The 20,168-nt window shown below is 46.3% G+C and overlaps 1 protein-coding gene and 1 pseudogene across 3 annotated transcripts in view; both read right to left on the bottom strand.

Annotated features, from left to right (window-relative positions):
* Positions 1-20,168, bottom strand: part of LOC146348536 (membrane cofactor protein-like) — a 53,220-nt gene that overhangs the window by 29,999 nt on the left and 3,053 nt on the right. For all 3 annotated transcript variants that reach the window (XM_084853382.1, XM_084853383.1, XM_084853384.1), the window contains exons 2-3: positions 17,812-18,000; positions 13,579-13,675 (exon numbers count right to left, since the gene is read on the bottom strand). In XM_084853382.1, coding sequence (XP_084709508.1) covers positions 13,579-13,675; positions 17,812-18,000 — 286 coding nt within the window. The remainder of the gene's footprint in view (positions 1-13,578; positions 13,676-17,811; positions 18,001-20,168) is intronic.
* LOC146348537 (uncharacterized) lies at positions 850-8,379 on the bottom strand (annotated as a pseudogene).

Raw genomic sequence — 20,168 nt, 5'->3', positions numbered from 1 at the left:
GTGAAGTCTTATATTTTAGTACATGGGATATAATGGGCAGTATGCAGGTTGCTTACCTGTAACTGTAATTCTTCAAGTGGTCATCTGTGCATTCATACATATGGGCTCTGCGCCTGTGCTGAGCCTCTTTCAGGAAACTTCTAAAGCTGAGGAACATTTTGGTGAGAATCCTCCCTCACCGTCCACTGTGCATATCCCAGCAGGTTCCTGCCCGTTCCCTCACTTCTTTGAGACTGCCTAGTGTGGCCTTGAATCCGAGGGAAAAATCACACCTCGATACCAACACTGAATTTGACATTGACACCAGACCAGAGTGAGGACAGTGGGTGGGTTGTGTGAATGCACAGATGACCACTCAAAGAACTGCAGTTACAGGTAAGCAACCTGCATTTCTTCTTCTTGGTCTCTGTGCATCATACATATGGGTGATTAACAAGTTCACTTACTGGTGGTGGGTAGGTGTCTCATGACTAGGGATGTACGAATCCCTTACCTGGCTCTGCGCAGGGGCATCCGCAGTGGGGAGGAGGCACTCCGCCCCTCCCCCTGGAATCCTCCCTGGCCAGCTCCGCTCTGCAGCGGCTCTGCAGAGCTGCCAGCCGGGTCCAGCCGCAGCCAGAGTTCTGGCCGTGGCTGGGCTGCTGCGGCTGCAAATGGCGGCCGTCATAGCGGCCACCATTTGCATCCTTGCTAGCAGCCGTGATAGGCTACGTAAGTATTTATATAGCCTATCACGGCAAAGAGCAGGGACACAAATGGTGGCCGCTACACCATTTGTGTGACTGCCTTTACCGTGACAGGCTATGTAAATACTTAAGTAGCCTAACACGGCAAAGAGCAGGGGCGCAAATGGCGCAGCGCCATTTAGGCTACGTAAATACTTACGTAGCCTATCATGGCTGCAAGATCGCAAATGACGGCCGCTATGCCGGAGACCAGCCATCGCCGGAGCCGCCGCCGCATCCGCCCCAGGTAAGTTCCGTCCTGGGAGGATTCCGCGGGGGCTGGGAGGCCGTTCTACCACAGATTCCGGGGGGGGGCGGATTCTAAAGAATCCGGCCTCACTGGAATCCGTGGCGGAATTCTCTGCCATCCCTATTCACGACAAGACAAATGACAGCATGGCTTGGCCAAAAGCACAGTCGGAACATGCTTTAACATCCAGTTTGTAATGCTTTACAAACATTGAGGGTTTTGACCAAGTCAACACTTTACGTAAGTCCGACAATGGCACACCTTTGCTGAAGGCTGTAGGTGTGGCATCCCCTCTTGTTGAATGCACCCGAACATGAGGTGTACACGCTAAGCCTTGTAAGTCATAGGTTAAACTAATAGTCTGCACAATCCATGATGCTAGCCTTTGAAACAAGATAGGGAAGCCCTTCTGGGACCACTGTAACAAATGAAAAGTCTTGGCATCTTACAGAAAGATGGTGTCCTTGACTTATAAAAGGCCAATGCCTTCTTTACATCCAGAGCATGCAACCTCCTTTCCAGGTCAGAAGTTGGTTCTGGGAAAAATGTTGGCAATAAGATGGGTTGGTTGACATGGAAATCAGAGACCACCTTTGGCAAAAAATCAATGTCCAGTCTCAGGTCAACCTTGTCTTTATGAAAGATCAGGTAGGGATGATCAGCCCATAAAGCACAAATTTTACTAACACGTCTGAAGGACATGATAGCAACTAAAAAGGCTACTTTCCATGACAACAACCAAAGATCCGTTGTGGCCAAAGGTTCAAAGGGTTCTGAGAAGAGAGCGTGTAAAAGAGAGACTCCACTGAGGTACTAGAGTTCTCACTGGAGGTGTCAAATTCTTTAAGCCCCACAGGAACTGCCAGGTAGTAGGGTGAGTGAAAAGGGAAAAACCTTGAACTTGCCCTCTATAAAAAGAAAGAGCTGCCAAATAAACCCTTATGGATGAAAGCGTCAAACCTTTCTGGAACAAGTGATGCAGAAACAAAATTACATCTTCAAAACTGTGTAGACTTGCAAACTTCAAAACAGACGACCACTTAGCTGCATAAATCGACGCGTAGCCGGTTTCCTAGCCATGTCCCAAATGGCCTGGACTTCAAACGGGAGCCGACTACTGGTACTCACTGTTGAATCCTTCAAGCTTTGAGTTTCAGGGTATCGAGATCTGGATGTCTGATTTTGCCTCGATCCCAAGAGATCAGACCCGGGAATTGCAGAATATGTAGGAACTGTCTTCTGGACAGACACAGCAGGGCTGCAAACCAAGACTGCCTTGGCCACCAAGGAGCAATCAAAATGCAGTCCATCCCATCATCTGCTAGCTTCTGGTGCACCCTCGAGAGGAGGGGAAATTGAGGGAACAGGTACAACAGTTCCCTGCATTATCAAAGTTGAAAGGCGTTGCCTAACAATGTTTGACCAATCCCTGCGCTCATGCAGAATATCTTACATATCGCATTTGATGGGGTCGCGAACAAATCCATCTTCTAGGCCAACCCCATTTCAGGAAGAGATGATGCAAGATGAAGGTGGACATCTGCCATTCATAGGATGATTTGTACAACCGGCTCAGAGTGTCCGCCAAAACATTGTCCTCTCCAGCAATGTGAAGAGCACTCAAAAAAATGTCCCATTGGATTGCCCATTGGAATATGTCCATCGTGAGACTCACAAGCTTGGATGAATGTGTGCCCCCTTGCTTCTTGATGTGCCACAACACCGCTGTATTTTCGGTCAAGATTTGCACATGCCTTCCATGAAGGTAAGTCTCAAATGCATGCATTGCCTTCCAAACGGCAAGAAATTCTAGGTAAATTATATGACTTTTTTCCTCCACCTCAGCCCAGGTTCCCTGAATCTGAGGTGGACCACAGTGAGCTCCCCATCCCGAAAGGGAAGTGTCTGTTGTCAATATCTGCGTAGGGGATGTTTGGACGAAGGGAGTGCCCCGACAGAGTTTGCGTGGTTGCATCCACCACAGGAGGGAACCTGCTATTTTGACTGGAATCCTCAGGTGACAGCGCTGAGCGTTGGTGGTGAAATCAAAGTTTCAGAGCAGCCAGTTCTGTAGTGGTTGCATCCGAAGCCTTGCCCAGTGAACAACTGGGACCACTGCCGCCATATGCCCCAACAGTGTTTGAATAGTGTGAGTGGTGAGTAGTCAATGAAAGTAAAGGGTCTCTGTGACGGCAATCAGTTGCTCTTGCTGCTTTCGAGGAAGGTAAGTGTGTGCAACTGTCAAATCCAGCAATGCTCCTATGAATTGGAGCCATTGTGCTGGCTTCAAAGTCGACTTTTCCCTGTTCACGTACAGGCCCAATGCTCCCACACAGTTCAGAACAATCTCGATGGCATGACAAAGGGAATTTCGGAGTCCAAGATGAGGAGCCAGTTGCCCAGGTAAGGGTAGACTTTGATGTCTTGGAGTCAAAGGTACATGCATACAACCACCATGCACTTTGTAAAAACTCTCAGGGTGGTTGCCATCGTGATCATTCTGAATTTTCTGGGAATAATAAACTTGTTCAAGTTCCTCAAATCCATGATCGGATGGAGGCCTCCATCCCGTTTCAATACGGTAAAATACCAAGGGAAAAAAACCCGTCCTCTGGCTGGTGTGGAAGAACAATTTGGATTGCTCCCTTTTGGACCAGGGTCATCATTTCCAGGAGGGCCTGTGATGGAGGGGTGACTTGAACAAAACCCAATTGTTGTGTGTATGTATGTGTGTTGTAGGGATGTCAGAGAATTTCACCACGAATCTCGGGGAGTCCGAATGCCAGCGCATTCGGCCCCCCGAAATCGGTGGCAAAACGGTCTGCCCCCCTGCCCCCCCTGGCACAGGACTTACCTTGGGCGAATCTTCCTGGTGGCGGTGGCTCCGGCAGCGGCTCCGGTTCGGTGGAGGCGGCGGCAGCCAGTCTTCCGACCAGCTGCCACCGCCGCCATTTCCAGTAAAAAAACCAACCCCCCCAAAAAAACGTGATAGGCTACGTAAAGATTTACGTAGCCTATCACAGCTAGATTTTAAAAAAATACCATGATAGGCTACGTAAATGTTTACGTAGCCTATCACGGCTGAGTAAAAAAAAAAATGCGCGTACGCAAATGGCGGCGCCCATGGGCGCCGCCATTTGCATACGCGCGTTTTGTTTTTTTGTTTTTTACTCAGCTGTGATAGGCTACGTAAACATTTACATAGCGTATCACGGCTGACTGCAGGGACACAAACGGCAGCGGCTATGGCCGCCGCCATTTGCGGACCCAGCCGGCCAGGATTCGGGGGGGGGGAGGGACGGAGCGCCTCCCCCCCAGCCAGAATTTCAGGGGGGAGGGACGGAGCGCCTCCCCCCCGGCCAGAATTTTGGGGGGAGGGACGGAGCGCCTCCCCCCCCACCTTGAATCACATTTCGTTAAAAGGTAAGTGACTTTCATACATCCCTATGTGTGTGGGGTGTATGAAACTGTCATGTAGCCCCGACTGATTATATTTAACACCCAGCTGTCCACTGTTAATATTTTCCAGGTGGGCAGGAATCAAGCCAGCATGGACCCACAGAAGGGTTGGCTGAGGAGACTGGGGATGGCAAACACTGGAAAGTCAAAGCTACCACTTAGAGGAAAAATCAGTCCTTCCACAACCCTGATACTTCGAAGAAGGAGTGGTCTGCTTCTTCTGCTGCTGAGGAGGCTGGTAGCATGGATAACGATCAAACTGCTGCTTGGTCATGTGCAGTTGGTGGCGGAACCACCTGCATGACTTGTATTATTGCTATGGAAGTTGAGGACCCAAACCCATCTTTCCAGCAGCTGTCTTTGCCTTCTGTACAGAGTACATTTGTTCATCAGTTTTGGCATTAAAGACACCTTCACTGTCAAAAGGCAAATACTTAATTCACGATCGTGCCACAGGAGTGAAGCCTGCAGACCTCAACCAAGCGTGTCTCTGGAGCACGGTCACACCCACCATTGACTTAGCACTAGGGATGTCAGAGAATTCTGCCACAGACTGAAATGGGATTGATTTCCCTTCAGTCCGTGCCACGAAATCCTCTGCGAAGTGGCACCACGAGGTCCTGCGGAGGCAGCAATCACGTGGCTTTGTTGTTGTTGTTTGCAAAGAGTCACAAAATTTTCGTAAATAAATATGCAGTATAATTTGTAAATCGGAAGGATAGCAATATTACAATAATAAACACATACTTTTTTTTTTTAATGAATTGTGTTTACCACCTTGTGGGTTTTCTTTTTAAATTGAAATCCTCCTTCTCCGCTGGGGAGTTTACTTTCAGCCAAAACACTTCCTCTTCCTTGTAGGGGCTTTCCTAAAGAAGGTTGTCTTAGCTGTGCCTGAGAGATAAACTATTTGTTTAAAGCAACGTGGTTTTAAAGAAAGAAAAAACCTTTTTAAATGACCACGCACGATGTATTATTCTCCCTGCTAAGCTTTATATTTCCACATCCAGCATTGTTGACATTGTGAGGCTAAAATGGAGAGGAGAACCAACTCTGTGCATGTCTACTCAGAAGTAAGTCTTATTGAGTTCAATGGGATCTACTCCTATGTCAGCACCCCACTTGCCTGCCCCCAGCTCAGCTTTATATTTCCACATCCAGCTCATTATCAAACCTCCTGTTAGGTTATCTCAGAAGACCCTTGGGTGAATGGGGGGCGGGGGGGTTCCAGGGAAATAGCTGGATTGGGGGAGAAGCTCCCCACACACATAATGGAAGAATATAGTACTTCATATTCTCTGGTATGTTTATTCGTCATTTTCTCCATTCCCTGAGCATGTGCAGAGTGTGCTTTTTATTCATACAAAGAGAAACTTGCTAATCTTTCCACTCGTGCTACATTTGTACAAGTGTAACTGCTTCAGAAAGAACACACAAACAATGTGTGTGGTTGAGACCGGCCCAAAGTCACCCAGTGAGCTTCCATAGTCAAGTGGAGACTAGAACCCCCATCTCCCAAGTCCCAGTCCAACACTCTAACCACTAGACTACAGTAGCTGTCTAACCACTACACCACACTGCTGTTATGAAACTCATGAAAAGAGACAGTATAATGAAAGTTCTTTCTGAAGCAGTTACACTTGTACAAATGTAGCATGAGTAGCAAGCTTCTCTTTGTCTGAATAAAAAGCACACTCTGCACATGCTCAGGGAATGGGCAAAATGAGGAATAAACATACAAGGGAAAATGAAGTACTATATTCTTCCAGTGTGTGTGTGCACGCACTTCTCCCCCAATCCAGCTGTTTCCCTGGAAACCACCCCCCCCCATTCACCCAAGGGTCTTCTGAGATAACCTAACAGGAGGTTTGATAATGAGCTGGATGTGGAAAGCTGAGCTGGGGGCAGGCAAGTGGGGTGCTGACATAGGAGTAGGTCCCATTGAACTCAATAAGACTTACTTCTGAGTAGACATGCATAGAGTTAGTTCTCCTCTCCATTTTAGCCTCACAACATCAACAACAACGCTGGATGTGGAAATAGAAAGCTTAGAAGGGAGAACAATACATCGTGCATGGTCATTTAAAAAGGTTTTTTCTTTCTTTAAAACCACGTTGCTTTAAACAAATAGTTTATCTCTCATGCACACCTAAGACAGCCTTCTTTAGGGAAGCCGCTACAAGGAAGAGGAAGTGTTTTCGCTGAAAGTAATTACTACATGGCAGGGGAGAGGGGAAAAATACGTAAATATTTACAAAAAATAGTGATTCTTACGGAAGTTATGTGGACTCGCGGAGACAGCTGGGTACAGAAATTATGTTTGTCGGTACATATTTATTTACATAATTTTCGGAGTGGAAAAAAAAGAGGAGGATTCTGGGGGCTTGTGAACAGCAGAACGGAGCACAGGACGCAAACTGCGGAAGTCAAGCAGCATGGAAGGAACACAATTTGTACATCCCTACTTAGCTCTACAGTCAGCTTCATGGGGGAAACTGTTAATCTGCTGCCTGGACAACTGGACAGCTTCCATGTGAAAAACTCTAGCAAGATCCCTTTGGTCCTCTGGGAGATAAGTGCAAAGAGAGTCCCTTTTCTCCCATAGAAACAGTTAGTATCTGGCCATCATGGCCTGATAGTTCACCAGACAGAGACCAAGACCAGCCTCCCCAACAGATCCAGCCTTCTACCCTCCTTGTTAACAGGCATGGCATGAATCTTCTGTGATCACCCTTGCGACGACTCTACAATGATGGCATTCAGGCGTGGATGGGAATATAAGAATGCTGCATCATTATCCTGTACATGGTATAGGGACTCAAGCTGCTTAGACATAGGCACCATTGAAGACGGGGCCTTTCATGATTGCTGCACCATTTGGAGGAGGGGTGGGAGGCAGGGAACCACTACCAGTTCTAACGATTCAGTATGGACTGCGTCAAAAACTGGGTCCTGGACATGCTGCTCTGGTTGCTGAACATCGATACCCAGCGAATGGGCCATCCTGCTAACCTGTTCAGCAAAACTAAACATGTCCTCCAAAGGAGAAGCTCCCTCTTGCATCCCAGATCACCTGAAGAGGGAACAGAAGGTGGAACAGAGGAGTATGAAGAGGAATCAGACTGGCAATCATCTGCTGAATTATGAGGCAAAGATGGCCTAGGAACTGGGGACTGGTAAAGGGTATGGTTGTACCACAGGTGAAGGCGGCAACTGCATCAGCTTGACTGATGGTGTTTGGCTCCATACCAACAATGACAGGTGGGGAGGCACAGGTGGAGATGGAACAAAATCATCTCCCGCGGGGGGATGAGAAAGAGTTGTTGATGGTCGAGGATGGTATCTAGGTGAAGCTGCCCCACGGTATCTTGTCTGATCATAATAATATCCTCGATCCCAAGGGCAAGGCCAGTCCTCAAAAACACAGCATCATGGTGGTGGGTAAGACCACTCAGAACTTCTATCCCAATCATCATGAGGAGACCTGGACCTTTCTCTATACTGATATTCATAACAATGGTCACCATAAGGAGACCTGAGTGACTCAGAAGGAGGGAAATGGTGTTCTCGGTCCCGGGAAGGAGATGACAATTGATGTTGAGAAGCTTCATCCCTCACCAAAGATGACAACTGGTGATCTCTTGACAGAGAAGTTTTTCGGTCCCGAGAAACTGGCTGTGGAGGAGACATCTCCAAAATTTCACCTTCCAATGCTGTAGAAATTGGCTCAATTTCAGGAGCGCTTGGCACCGACGAGAGTACCCAGATAGGTGAATCCAGTAAAGGTGGAGGTGTTGGAACCTTAGGTTTCGACAGCTTATCACCAACCCTCTTTTTCTTTTGCTTCTTGAGGCTATGAGATCCCAACTTTGGAATGTTAGCTTTTTTTGAAATCTTGCTTGCTATCAAGAGTGCTAAAGAGTACCCCAGAGTCGGGGGGGCCATCCATTCAGGGGAACCCGAGGGATGAGGAGATGACAATTTTGGCAAAGACATAGCAGCCACTGTCTTTTCTTTTATTGAAGAGTTGGCTACGTTTTTCAGATCTGTGGCCAAAAAGGCCCTCCTCCACAGCTCTATTTTGAATCTGTCAGATCTGTTCTTCCACACTTGTTTAGTGAATGACTGGCACAAAGAACAAGTGTTGGGTAAACGTCCCTCACCCAAGCAAAAGAGGCAAAAAGAGTAAGGGTCAGTGGAGGGCAATTTACTCCGACATTTAACACATTTACACAGGGCCTTTGTGGCCATATGAAGACCACAGCTGCAGTAGATGACAATGATGAACAAACAAAACCGCTGATTTTTTTTTTTTTAGGTAACAACGAAAAATAAGAAAAGATAACAACAACAAAAGAAAAAGAGAGAAAAAGACCTCAGCACCAGTGTAAAACACTTTTAGAGAAAAAGTTCTCTAAAAATGGAGGAAGCTCCTGAAGAGGCTATTACTAGGCAGTCGAAAGAGAACCGAGGGAACAGGTGGGAACCCTCTAGGATATGCGCAGTGGATGGGTGGGGGAGGGTCCCGCCAAAACATTCCTCAGCTTTAGAAGTGGGATGGTGGGGTAACCCCTTAACTGGAATACAGCAATTGAAGGATATAACTTGTTCAAAAAACACACACAGAAGGAACAGAAAGGGAGGTGGAGTTGCACTATATGTTAAAAATACATATCTCTGCAAAGAAATACAGGAAGATGGGCTTGGTAGCCCCATCGAGAGCATTTGGGTTAAAATAAATGGAGCAAAGAAAAATAAAAGGAACATGATGGTCGGAGTCTACGACCGGCCACCCAGTCAAGGAGAAGACAACGATGAAACTTTTGAAAAGCAAATCGCCGATGTTTCAAGGAAGCATGATGGAGTAGTAATGGGGGACTTCAATTTCCCCAATATCTGTTGGGAGACAAATTCTGCAAAACATGGCCCCTCCAAGAAATTCCTGACTTGTGTTGCTGATAATTTCCTCCTACACAAAGTAGAGGAAGAAACTAGAGGATTGGCTATCCTTGACTTGATCCTAACCAACAGAGATCACTTAGTGGATAAAGTAGCAGTTACGGAAACTCTGTGGGAAAGTGACCGTGTTGTACTTGAGTTCTTGGTTGTAAAGGAAGCAAAACCCGAGTGTAGCCAAACGCGTACCCTGGGCTTTAGGAAAGCCCATTTTAATAAACTCAGAAAATGATAAGTAAGGTCCCATGGTGAGTGACCCTAACGAGAAAAGGAGTCCAAGATGGGTGGGAGTTCTTTAAAACGGAAATTATAAAGGCACAATTACAAACAATTCCAACAACAAGAAAAGGTGGAAGACAACAGAAGAAGCCAATGTGGCTTCACAAAAAGCTTAGGGATGACCTGAAAACAAAAAAGGACACATATAGGAAGTGGAAGTAAGGCCAAGCTACAAAGGAAGAGTACAGGCAGGTAGAACAGAATTGCAAGGATGGCATCAGGAAGGCTAAAGCTGAGAATGAGCTGAGGTTAGCAAGGGAGGCTAAAAGCAACGAAAAGGCTTTCTTCAGCTACGTGCATAGTAAAAGAAAGAGGAAAGAAATGGTGGTTCATCTATTTAATAAGGATGACAAAATGATAACAGATGACAAAGAAAAGGCAGAAGTGCTCAATTCCTACTTCGGCTCAGTCTTCTCCAGAAAGAGGATCTATGACCCCCCTGGCAAAGGCGAAGTACAGCTGAAGGGCCAGGATTGCAGCTTGAGATTAATAGGCATATGGTCAAGGAACACCTAATTACTTTGAATGAGTTCAGATCTCCAGGGCCAGATGAACTGCACCCTAGAGAATAAAGGAACTGGCAGAAGAACTCTCAGAGCCACTGTCTATTCTCTTTGAGAAATCATGGAGGACGGGTGAAGTGCCAGGTGATTGGAGGAGGGCTAATGTTGTCCCCATCTTCAAAAAGGGCAAAAAGGAGGAACCTGGGAACTACAGACCAGTCAGTCTGACATCAATCCCTGGGAAAATTCTGGAGCAGATTATCAAGCAATCAGTCTGTAAGCACATTGAAAACAATGCAGCGATTACTTGAAGCCAACATGGATTTGTCAAGAACAAATCTTGCCAGACAAATCTGATCTCATTTTTTGATCAGGTCACCTCCCTTGTGGACTGTGGGAATGCTGTGGACATCGACAAAGTGCCCCATGATATCCTGATGAGCAAACTAGCTCAAAGTGGGCTAGATGAAACAACGATCAGGTGGATCCACAGTTGGCTACAGAATCGGACTCAAACAGTGCTTATCAATGGGATCTTCTCAAACTGGGGAGAGGTAACAAGCGGGGTACCACAGGGCTCAGTCCTGGGCCCAGTGCTCTTCAGTGTTTTTATTAATGACTTGGAGGAGGAGGTGCAGGGAATGCTGAACAAATTTGCAGATGACACAAAATTGGGCGGGATAGCTAATACCCTCAAAGACAGAAACAGAATTCAAAGTGATCTTGATAGACGGGAGCACTGGGCAGAAAACAACAGAATGACATTTAATAAGGATAACTGCCAAGTTCTGCACCTAGGAAAAAGAAACCAAATGCACAGTTCCAAGATGGGTGATACTTGGCCCAACAATACTACAAGAGAGATGGATCTTGGAATTGTTGTCGACCACAAGCTGAATATGAGCCAACAATGTGATGTAGCTGCAAAAAAGGCAAATGCTATTTTGGGCTGCATTAATAGAGCTACAGCTTCCAAATCATGTGAAGTACTAGTTCCCCTCTACTCAGCACTGGTTAGGCCTCATCTGGAGTACTGTGTCCAGTTCTGGGCACTGCACTTTAAGAAGGATGCAGACACGCTGGAGAGGGTTCAGAGCAGGGCAACAAAGATGATCAGGGGACTGGAAACAAAGACCTATGAGGAGAGACTGAAAGAACTGGGCATGTTTAGCCTTGAGAAGAGAAGACTGAGGGGAGGTAGGATAGCGCTCTTCAAGTACTTGAAAGGTTGTCCCAAAGAGGAAGGCCAGGATCTCTTCTCAATCATCCCAGAGTGCAGGACACAAAATAATGGGCTCAAGTTACAGGAAGCCAGATTCTGGCCGAACATCAGGAGAAACCTCCTGACTGTTATAGCAATATGGCAATGGAGCCAATGACCTAGGGAGGTAGTGGGCTCTCCCACACTGGAGGCATTCAAGATGAAGCTGGACAGCCACTTGTCAGGGATGCTTTGACTTGGATTCCTGCATTGAGCAGGGGGTTGGACTCGATGGTCTTGTAGGCCCCTTCCAACCCTACTATTCTGTGATTCTAAGTTTTCCAAAAGAGGCTCAGCGCAGCCACAGAGCCCATATGTGTGATGCACACAGACTACAAAGAAGAACCAATCCTGCCCATCTATGTGCAGGGCCCACCACTGCTGTTTTTCTTCCATGTGTGGCTAGCCCTGACATTTTTCTTGCACAACTGGCCTGGGATGCTTCTGGGGCAAGCTCTGCCGACCTGACTCCTTCGAGAAGTGAGCGTTTCCTCTTGTTTCAGGTTGCCCCAGAAGCACTAAATAGCTGTTGTGCAAGTGATCGGGGCCACTTGCGCAACAGAATCAGCAGGCGCAGCCATTGGATGTTGCCCAATGAGTGTGCAAATGCAGGTTATTTCTTCACCAATAAACCAGTAGGTTTATTTTATTTAGATTTATAGCCCATCCACAGTGTTACCACGCCCAGGATCCCTTACAGAAATATGATATAATTAAAGCAACAGTTCAAAAACAGTTAAGCAGAACAGACCAGTAAGAGCATATCAGGACTTGCATTAAAACTAGTCCAATCAACATTTAAAGTAGGAGCGGGAAACTTGTGACCCTCCAGATGTTTTGGCCTACAACTCTCATGCCAGCGTAGCCAATGGTGAAAGATCATGGAAGCTGTAAGTAAGAACACCTGGAAGGCCACAGGTTGCTCACCCCTGATCTAAAGATTCTGGGTAAATACAGAGATCTTTACAAGAAAAAAAAAACATAGGAGTGTGTGCCAGGAGAGTCTTTCTGTGGAGAGTATTCCATAGGCAGGGCACCAGAACTGAAAAGACCCTCTTGCTGGTTGCCACCAGCCTCGGTTGAGAGAAGCTACCAATTAATTTAATTCTGAACACAACATTGTTGTTAAAAAACAAAAAGTGTCTCGCAAGTCCCCATTCCAACACAAACCCCCTTTTTAACGTGGCTGCAACTTTGATTACAGATTGCAAAGCTTTCATACAAGACATCCTGGATGTCCAAAGTCCTCTATAGTGGAGCTCCTCAGTTCAAGATAAAGTGTTTGGAAGCATTCACTTCTGTCACTTCAGGAAGTGCAACATGGGAAAAAAAACAGAAGAAGCATGGTCATGCAGACACAAAGGTTGCTTCAGAGCCGAAGTGCGGAACCTCTCCCCATCATGAGAGGCATTCCCTCAACTGAAATGGGGGATGGGGACATACTAAAAGTAGGTGGGGCTCAAGCAGACTCACCCCACACTCACTCTTTTCTCTCTCTCACACACACACAAACATCCAACCATGCATCCCTCTCATTTTCTTCCCCCTTTTCTCTCTTCCCCACTTCCCTCCCATCTGTCATACAATTCAGCTTAGGAAAATGCTTCCATTGACACCAGTAGATGCTTTATTTATTTATTAATTAACAGTATTTATATACCACTTCCCTTTTGAGATAAACCTTGAAGAGGCTGGTACAAAGATAGCTTATGGCTGGGGGAAAACCAAAGCAAACAAATATGTTTCAATAAACACCTAAAACACCCTACTGTTGTGGCCTAACCTACCTCAGAGGGGAGATCATTCCACAGGGCAGGTGCCACTGCAGAGAAGGCTTATCTCTGTGTCATCACCAAATGGAAATCCATAGGCCACTGTATGGACAACAGCCCCCCACGCAAGAATTGGACTCACCCCACCCTTCGGCCCCACCCCCCACCCCACAGGCCACCCAGGGCCAACTGACACCAACTGGTTTTACTTGAAACTGGCCTTCTAAAGATTTGTGACCTTAAAGATGGGTTATAAATAATTATAATAGTTAATGGCTCAAATTTATAACATACGTTAAGAATACATGTCTATCAAACCCCTCCCAGGATTTTTTCAAAGCCAAGCTGTTACGACAAGTGACATACAACTCACCCCTGATCACAGGCGAAGGTTATTTCCTCACCAAGCCGGAGGTCACCTTTGGATATTATTCTGCCATTCTCTAAATTTGGAGGGCGGCACTGCCTTCCTAAAAGAAAAATTAGACCCGGTATGACCACATGCCATCATGATTCTTAAAAGAAAGCACCAACCAACACAAAGGAGACAATCCCCAAGGTACAACATACTATAGACAAAGTCAAATGGATCCATTTGAAGGTGAGTACTATTGCAGGTAAAACATGACAATGCAATGAAGTACAACAGTAATGTATAAGAGACATATGTATCAATGACATGTGTTTCAGCCAAATATCCGTAAGCTTGCATTTGTATAAAAAACCAAAATGTAATGCTAAAAGTTTAATCAAATTGTTATAGAAGCCAAGTCTGGAATGGAACTGTAATATTAGTTGTCTGTGTTGCAGCTGTCTGTATAGAACTATCTTGGTTGAGTGCAGCTGCTTTATGCCTCATTTCATCCTCCTTGAGACCACCAATCTGCTGCAGATTTCATTGGTAGTTTTATCAGGTTACTAGTGAATGGACCCAGCATGGGCTGGAATAACACTTAGTCTGATAAAGTGAAGCCTTCAAGGAAACTTTCACAGCTGTCAGCGCCTGCCCCATCCATGCCTGCTGGCATGACCCCTGACATGGTGCACCCCTGTAGGCCTCTGAGGGAAGGGTCTATCCACCCCATTTCCCCAAGGGGGCCCAAGCCACACTAGTGGGGAGGGAGAAGCCGTATAACTGTTTCTCAGCCTACTAATCTCCCCTCACTTCAAACAGTATCAACTGTAAAGCTATGCACTGTTTAGGGAAGTCTGCTCCTAGTGACTGAAGATATTATGGAAGGATATAATAACATAGAAACATTTAAATTAATTAGAATTAAAGTGTTTTAAAAAACAGAATATCATGGAGGTATCACCCTTGGTTCACCTTAGTATGCATACTAAGTTTCAGATGTCAAGGTTTTGGTGATGGACAGATGGACAGACACTCTCTTTGTCATAAAGATTCTTTTTCAAGCCGATCCACTCATCCCCCCCCCTTTCCCTGCCCTTCCACTAGCAGAGCTGGAGTTTGACAGCTCCTCTGACAGCTGTCGAACTCCCATGCAGCTAATAGAAAACCAGTGAAAAGGGGGAGGGATGCACTTTTCTATGAAAATGGGGCCTGTCGACTAGGGGTGTAGTGAACTAGAAAAGGGCACCACCAATGGCAAGACCTTAAATGGGGGGGGGGGTGTTTCGCTAACTTTCCCCACCTGTCAAGGACCCCAGGGATTTAAACTGCCACCCTGACCTTTGTGGAACCCTAGTTCTCTCCACGCTGGAGAGAACTAGTACACCCCTCCTTGAGTCTAGTATGGAGAGAACTAGTACACCCCTCCTTGAGTCTAGTATGGAGAGAACTAGTACACCCCTCCTTGAGTCTCCAGCATCTGGTTTTCATATAAAAGTGCATGCCATCCCATTTCTCTACCCTGAAGTAAGTAACTGCTTCTACTCTGACACCTGTCAAAACCGAAGCAGTTACAATGATCTGAGGAGAAATGGAGGGGCCTCGGGTACCCTTAGAAAGAGGTGCAGAGGACTCGGGCAAGTGGGGATTCCTAGCAGGGCACCCCCAAGGGTCAGAGCAATGTATTGAACCCTGTGGACACCCTTGCTAGGGGGTTGATCTACACCCCATTTCCCCACCTGTCAAATGGGCAAGGCTGTCAAAACAGCCTTGTTACGGTGCAGCCTTGAGTGTTTCCTTGTATGTTTTCAATACAAGGGAGCACCAAGGCAAGCTCTGACATTTTTGGATACCCAAAATGTATCAGAAGTGTGCAACTGTGAATAACCAAATTAAAATACCATTAAAAAATAAGCAAAAGGGCCATTTGCACATATAAATTGGGGCTGGGAAAACGCACAAAAAACTATTCCCAGCCCCGCTTTTGCACAAAAAAAGAGGGCTCTGACAGCACTCGTGGTTGGAGTGGGTATGGGGGGCTTGGCAGGGATTGGGGGGCAGCAGCAGCCCCTCTGAAGTGCCTTTTGGGTAGGGAAAAGAGGCACCAAAAAAAAGGGCACCAACAGTGATCAGGATGGCAGTCAGAGTGGGGACGGGGGGCTTGGCTAGAGCTTAGGGGGGGTAGCAGTGGCAGTCCCTCCGAAGTGCCATTTGGGCACTTTGGAGAGGCTGCTGCTGGCAAGGGGAAAGGGATACTGGCAGCAGCTTGGCTGCAATTGCGAAGACTGGCTTGCTGGCCAATATCCTTTATCCATGATGGCTTGGCATGTCCAGGTTCAGATGGCACGCCAACCAATTGTCGGTAAAATAACTCCTACAGCAGAGCATGGGTTATCAGGGTGGGTTGTTTGGGAAAACAACCCACTCTGATAAAATTGTTCCAGGTTCGGACAACATGCTAACTCACCGTGGGTTGTTTCAGACAACAACTCATCATGGGTTAGTGCGTCGTGCGAATGCAGTCGATGTTTACTGGTCCTGATGGATCTATGCTACCTCCAGCATCAGAGGCAGTATGCCTATGTACACCAGTTGCTGGGGAACATGGGCGGGGTGGTGCTGTTGCACTCATGTCCTCTTGTGGGTTTCCTGTTGGCCACTGTGTGAACAGAATGCTGGACTAGATGGACCCTTGGTATCCAGCATGGCTCTTCTTATGTTCTTATGTTGCAATATCTTCTCACCTAGAGAGAAACAGTCATGTCGTCGTCCAGCAGTCCATTCCATTTGCTCTTGCACTTACACCCACCCACCCAGTTTTCCTATTTCTTTTCCAAGTGACAAAGTTCAGTAACTACTGAGCATGCCCAGTCCTTACTACATTTTTTCCCCTTTAGTTTTCTTAGGGTGCAATCCTATCGGGATGCCTGTCAGCCTCTGAACTTGGAGGCTGACAGGCATCCTATGCAGAGCAAGAGGAGTGCAGAGGTGATCTTCGCTTCTGCACTCCTCCCAGTCTGGATTTTTGCTAGATGGGCGATTTTGCCCGTCTTGCTGGGGCTCTGTGGAATGGGAGGGAAGGAGGCTGCGAAGGCTGGACAATGCTTCGTAAGCTAGCCTCCCCAGTCCCCTGCGCTCCTTGCCTACAGAACCGTCCCCTTTCCCGCCTCTCCGAGGTCGCCTTTGCGACCTCAGAGAGGCAGCTGGCATGGTTCTCTCCACGCTGGCTGTGAGGGGGAGGGGGACAGGAGCTGCGTCCGAGGTCGGAGATGGATCCAGGAATCCAAACTATCCTATTGCCCCCAGACAGTGTCTAGGGGCCATAGGATTGCTCTCTTAAAAGTTTTTTTTTTAATTCTTTAAATTTCACGGTTCTCCCAAGCATCTTCTTCTTGTTTCTCAGCATACCGCTTTGGCTACATTCTTGGCAGCATTCACCAGCATGCTACTGAGGGGAGTGATGCTCAGGATAATCATCCCTCCCATTCAAAGCTCCCAATATTCTACAACCCCCGCTCCAATCTGTGTTATTTCCTAACTTTCTGAAGCACCTGGGCCCATTTCAATCTGCAGGCAAGATACTGACAGATAACTGGTCTGATTGAGGATGGCTGGATGGGGAATGCTGGGAGTTGTAGGACTTTCTTCTGTCTAAACATGCATAGGATTGAGCTTGGACGGAGCAATCCTATGGCCCCTTGACAGAGTTGGGGGGGGGGGCATCGAATATTTCCAATTCCTGGATCCAAAGCTGGAGACAGCACTCCGACCTCGGAATCCGAGCTACCTGCCCCCCACGGCACAGAGAGATCCACGCTGGCTGCCTCTCTGAGCTTGCAAAGGTAGCCTTGCAGAGAAGGGAAAGGGAGCATGCTGGCAGGCGGGGAGGGACTGGGGAGGCTGGCTTACGACATATCCTCAGGCCTCCCCAGCCTCTTTCCCTCCTGCTCCGATGTGCCCCAGCCAGACAGGCGCAAAAGCCTGTCTAGCCCAAATACAGAGCGGGAGGAGCACCAAGGCCAAGATCGCCTTGGCTGTTCCTTCCGGTCTGCATTGGATGACCATCCCGATAGGACTGCGCCCTAAGTGAAATTACTCATTTGAGAGCACACTAGCAGTGTTTTGATCTTTTCTGCACAAGATAAAGATTAGAAAATAAACTGCTGAAAGGCTCTGAGAGTTTTGGCTCTTTGTACATGTTTCGATGAGAGAATCTGTTGTTGGCAAAAGCAGAACTGTGATTAAGGTACTCACCTCGACAAAATGTAGCGGATTTTGACCATGTTGAGCTATCAAGACATCGAATAGAAGGAGTTGTTCCTGGTATATTTTCATACCCTGGGATGCAACGGAATTGCAGAACAGTCCCAACAGCATAGTTGTTTTGCAGACTTCCACTCCTTAGTGTAGCATATTTAGGCATATCTGGACGGCCGCAATCAGCTGGAGATAAAGATAGAGAGGAAGTTTTGAAGCAGGGGAAGAGGTGGCACGGTTCATTAGAGCACTGAACTCTGGACAATTCATAGCTTCATGTTATTTCTTTTTGATCAACTTATACAAAACTGAGGACAACAATCACATGCTATCTGTCAGCTTGTCATTGTACTAATGTACAATGAGTCTGATATTAATTATATTTATACACTTTTAAGCCAAGATTGGCTCCCAAAACAGCTTACAATTAAACATAGAGGTACATTATATTATAAATATGCGGAAGTGTTTATGGTAATGTGGAGTACTTTTTGCAAGGACAGGCTTGTATGCAAGCTGGAGTCCTGTCTGGAGCAGTTGGTCCTGGTCTCAGTTATGTCCTGACCGGACTACTGCAATGTGCTTTACATGGGGCTTCCTTTAAAGATGGTCCAGGCTGCAGTTGGTAGACATATGGTTGCCCTGATGCTGGTGGGTGCAGGAAAGCCTGAAAACATAACTTTGATTTTGCACCAACCACATTGGCTGCCAGTAAGTTTCTGGGCACAATTCAAAGTGCTGGCCTTAACCTTTAAAGCCCTATGTGACTTGTGACCAGATTATTTGACAGACTGCTCTCACTCCCATAATCTTGCCTGTACCCTAATGCTGCTGGAGTTCTTCTCAAAAGCTCACTGTGAAGTTTAGGTTAACGGGCACAAAAAGTAGAATCTTCTCACTAGTGACCTCAAAACTGTGGAGCTCCCTTCCAATTAACCTGTGCCTTGTCCTTTCTGTACAGGGGGTCAAGGCAAACCTTGAAGACCTCTCTCTTCAATGATGCTTTAAAAACATATTGTAATCAGCTTGTGCATTTCAGAGCAGCTTCTCAAAATATCCTGTAATCTGTATGTGTGTTAATGTGGCTAGAACAGATTTCTATCTTGTCTGGCTCTTATAGTATGTTGCGTTACAGCCAAAAATGCTCTAGGTATATAAGTAAATGATCTGCTCTGGTCCCTGGCTGTTGATGCTATAATCCAGGTTCCAGACAATCATCAGGACTTTAGCTTCAATTTTTATCATGATTACTTGGTATTTGGATCCTCTCATTTTGGAACCTAATTTTGTAATAAAGAAAAGTAATTTCCATTACAGAAATCAGTTTCTCACTTCCTCTTATGGCTATAAATGAGAAAGAAAAGCCAGAATAATTTATCAGGAGCCTAATGCAGATAAAAACTACAGCAGAACTAGCTACTCAAAATAAGCTTTGGGATCACTCCATCTCTCTGTTCTGTAGAGTACTTTACCACAGCCGAGCACCAGCTTGCACAGTTGCACTTGTCTCAGGAAATTGGCTGTGGTTCACATCAGTAGTGTAAGAAAGGTGCTTTGTACATAATCAAGGCATCCGTGTCTGTATTAGGGGATGACTGTACTATTTTCCTCTTACTGCCCTTGTAGTGTTTATTCTCATCGGTTAAGGAGCAGGGCATTGGTTTGAAGCAGATTCTGCACAATCCTCCCCCTGCACCCCCACAGACCTATTAATGTTAGTGTTACAATAAAGCTGTGAGGCATCCCAATGTTAGAAATAACCATATATAAACATTTTATTGTCTTTATGCTGACTTTGTGTATACTGTTTGTGTGTTTTTATGTAAACAGTTTTTAAACTTTGTGTACTCTATTTTAAATAGCTTTTAATCTTTGTAAACCACCCAGAGAGCTTCAGCTATAGGGCAGTATAGAAACGCAAGTAATAATAATATAAAATAATAATAAGTGTCCACCTGGTAGGACCAAACAGTAAGCTGCAGACTTTGAGTCTTTCTTCATGAGGCATTTATTGTGCACTGGTAATTCCTTACTTAGAGTAGTTCGCAAGTCTTTTACATGATGTCATCCTCTCTGCAACCATTTTAGTGTGTTTTTTTCTAAAGAGGAAAGTCTGCTCATATTTGTGAATGGCAGGATAAAGCATAGCATAATTGAGCAATTCCGCTATACCACAGCACCACCGTGTGTGTGTGTGTGTGTAATGTAACATAAGGAAAGGAAGAGAAAGACACACACACCCCGCCCCTGAAAAAATGTTCAATGGGGCTTACTCCCTACGGAGTGCACCGTAAGGCCATGAGTTATGACTGACATTCCCACTCTCCCGTACAAGTGTGCTATTATGTTTAGCG

The sequence above is a fragment of the Heloderma suspectum genome, chromosome 4, assembly GCF_057233095.1.
Source record: "Heloderma suspectum isolate Gila_16-S chromosome 4, 16-S_ref, whole genome shotgun sequence".
Taxonomy (NCBI): Eukaryota; Metazoa; Chordata; class Lepidosauria; order Squamata; family Helodermatidae; genus Heloderma; species Heloderma suspectum.
The sequence above is the reverse complement of the archived record's forward strand: the minus strand, read 5'-3'. Positions and strand labels throughout refer to the sequence as shown.